Here is a 2767-nt window from a genome sequence, read left to right on the forward strand (position 1 = left end):
GCGGTCTTGTCGCGGGGAGCGTGCGGCAACAAGGGAAGGGGAAGCACCGAGTGTGAGCGCTCGGGCCCCGGGCGCACCTGCACCCCGCGCCGCCGGATCGCGCCCACGCGGATGCCGCGGCGCGGCGAGGAGACGCGGCGCCTTTAAAGCCCGGCGGGGGGAGGGGCGTGCCCGGCGCGCGGAGGGCCCGCCCCTGGGCGTGTCCGCCCGGCGCCCCGCCCCGAGGTTTGTAGCGGCGGCCCCGGGAGGCGGCGCCGGCTCTGGCTCCGCGGCCGCTCGAGTGGCAGCGGCGGTGGCCGCTCGGCCGGCTCGGCGCCTCCTCTCCCTCGGGCGGCTTCCCTGCGCGCTGCCGGGGCGCCCGAACGCACGCGGGCGGCTGGGCGATGGCCCGCGCCCCGCGACGTGGCGGGCGGGCACGGGGGCGCCGGACGGCGCGGCCCGAGTGAGCCGGGGCCGCCCTCCCGCCCTCGGCCGGGGCCGCCCGGGATGGCCGTGCCGCCGCTCCGCCGGGCGCTGCTGCTGTGGCAGCTGCTGGCGGCGGGCGGCGCGGCGCTGGAGATCGGCCGTTTCGACCCGGAGCGCGGGCGCGGGCCGGCGCCCTGCCAGGCGGTGGAGATCCCCATGTGCCGCGGCATCGGCTACAACCTGACCCGCATGCCCAACCTGCTGGGCCACACGTCGCAGGGCGAGGCGGCCGCGGAGCTGGCCGAGTTCGCGCCGCTCGTGCAGTACGGCTGCCACAGCCACCTGCGCTTCTTCCTGTGCTCGCTGTACGCGCCCATGTGCACCGACCAGGTCTCGACGCCCATCCCCGCCTGCCGGCCCATGTGCGAGCAGGCGCGCCTGCGCTGCGCGCCCATCATGGAGCAGTTCAACTTCGGCTGGCCCGACTCGCTGGACTGCGCCCGGCTGCCCACGCGCAACGACCCGCACGCGCTCTGCATGGAGGCGCCCGAGAACGCCACGGCCGGCCCCGCCGAGCCCCACAAGGGCCTGGGCATGCTGCCCGTGGCGCCCCGGCCCGCGCGGCCCCCCGGCGACCCCGCCTCGGGCCCGGGGGGAGGCGGCGGCGGCGGCGGCGGCGGCGGCGGCACCTGCGAGAACCCGGAGAAGTTCCAGTACGTGGAGAAGAGCCGCTCGTGCGCGCCGCGCTGCGGGCCCGGCGTCGAGGTGTTCTGGTCGCGGCGCGACAAGGACTTCGCGCTCGTCTGGATGGCCGTGTGGTCGGCGCTGTGCTTCTTCTCCACGGCCTTCACCGTGCTCACCTTCCTGCTGGAGCCCCACCGCTTCCAGTACCCCGAGCGCCCCATCATCTTCCTGTCCATGTGCTACAACGTCTACTCGCTGGCCTTCCTCATCCGCGCGGTGGCCGGCGCCCAGAGCGTGGCCTGCGACCAGGAGGCGGGCGCGCTCTACGTGATCCAGGAGGGGCTGGAGAACACGGGCTGCACCCTCGTCTTCCTGCTGCTCTACTACTTCGGCATGGCCAGCTCGCTGTGGTGGGTGGTGCTGACCCTCACCTGGTTCCTGGCGGCCGGCAAGAAGTGGGGCCACGAGGCCATCGAGGCCCATGGCAGCTACTTCCACATGGCGGCCTGGGGCCTGCCGGCCCTCAAGACCATCGTCATCCTGACGCTGCGCAAGGTGGCCGGGGACGAGCTCACGGGGCTCTGCTACGTGGCCAGCATGGATGCGGCTGCACTGACGGGCTTCGTGCTGGTGCCCCTCTCCTGCTACCTGGTGCTGGGCACCAGCTTCCTCCTGACGGGCTTCGTGGCCCTCTTCCACATCCGCAAGATCATGAAGACGGGCGGCACCAACACGGAGAAGCTGGAGAAGCTCATGGTCAAGATTGGGGTCTTCTCCATCCTCTACACGGTGCCTGCCACCTGCGTCATCGTGTGCTACGTCTATGAACGCCTCAACATGGACTTCTGGCGCCTTCGGGCCACAGAGCAGCCCTGCTCGGCAGCCAGCATGCCCGGGGGCCGGAGGGACTGCTCGCTGCCAGGGGGCTCGGTGCCCACCGTGGCTGTCTTTATGCTCAAAATCTTCATGTCGCTGGTGGTGGGCATCACCAGCGGCGTCTGGGTATGGAGCTCCAAGACTTTCCAGACCTGGCAGAGCCTGTGCCACCGCAAGATGGGAGCTGGCCGGGCCCGGGCAAAGGCCTGCCGGGCGCCCGGGGGCTACGGGCGTGGCACCCACTGCCACTATAAGGCCCCCACCGTGGTCTTGCACATGACTAAGACGGACCCTTCTCTGGAGAACCCCACGCACCTCTAGGGACACAGGGCTGCGCGGGGCGGCTGTTGCCCCCTCCCGGCCCCCCCTCCGGAGGAGACAGCTGACTAGCAGCTGCCCAGCTGTCAAGGTCAGGCAAGTGAGTGCGAGGGGCCGAGGACCAGGGCGGGGAGGCTCTCCTGCCACCTCGATTGCCGGGACCCGGTGAGGCTCACTCCGCTGTGGCCTAGTGCAGGGGGTGGCCCTGGCCAGGTCCCCACGGGGTTCTGGGGGAGCATGCGGCGAGGAGGAGGGGCAGAAGAGGGCGTGGTCCAACAGGGAGTTTATTTAATGATGTAATTTATTGTTTGAGTTTCTCTGGAAGCTGTGACTGGAATAAACCCCCCCCCCCCCGTGTGGCACCGCCGAGTCCTCTGTGGGCCGAGAAGGGGGAAGGTAGGAGGGTGGGGGCCCTGCGGGAGTCTCCCTGGTGGGCAGAGCGGGGTGGGTGCTGGCCTCATGCGCCGGCCCCCGATCTCTGGCT

General features: G+C 71.5%; 1 protein-coding gene across 1 annotated transcript; it reads left to right on the forward strand.

The window, feature by feature from the left end:
- The first annotated feature begins 486 nt into the window (after positions 1-486).
- Positions 487-2558, forward strand: FZD9 (frizzled class receptor 9). The gene has a single exon (XM_032431130.1). The coding sequence runs from the start codon at positions 487-489 to the stop codon at positions 2284-2286; it is 1800 nt and encodes a 599-aa protein (XP_032287021.1). The 3' UTR covers positions 2287-2558.
- Positions 2559-2767: the final 209 nt, after the last annotated feature.

Source organism: Phoca vitulina, unplaced genomic scaffold (assembly GCF_004348235.1).
Source record: "Phoca vitulina isolate PV1807 unplaced genomic scaffold, GSC_HSeal_1.0 scaffold45, whole genome shotgun sequence".
NCBI lineage: Eukaryota > Metazoa > Chordata > Mammalia > Carnivora > Phocidae > Phoca > Phoca vitulina.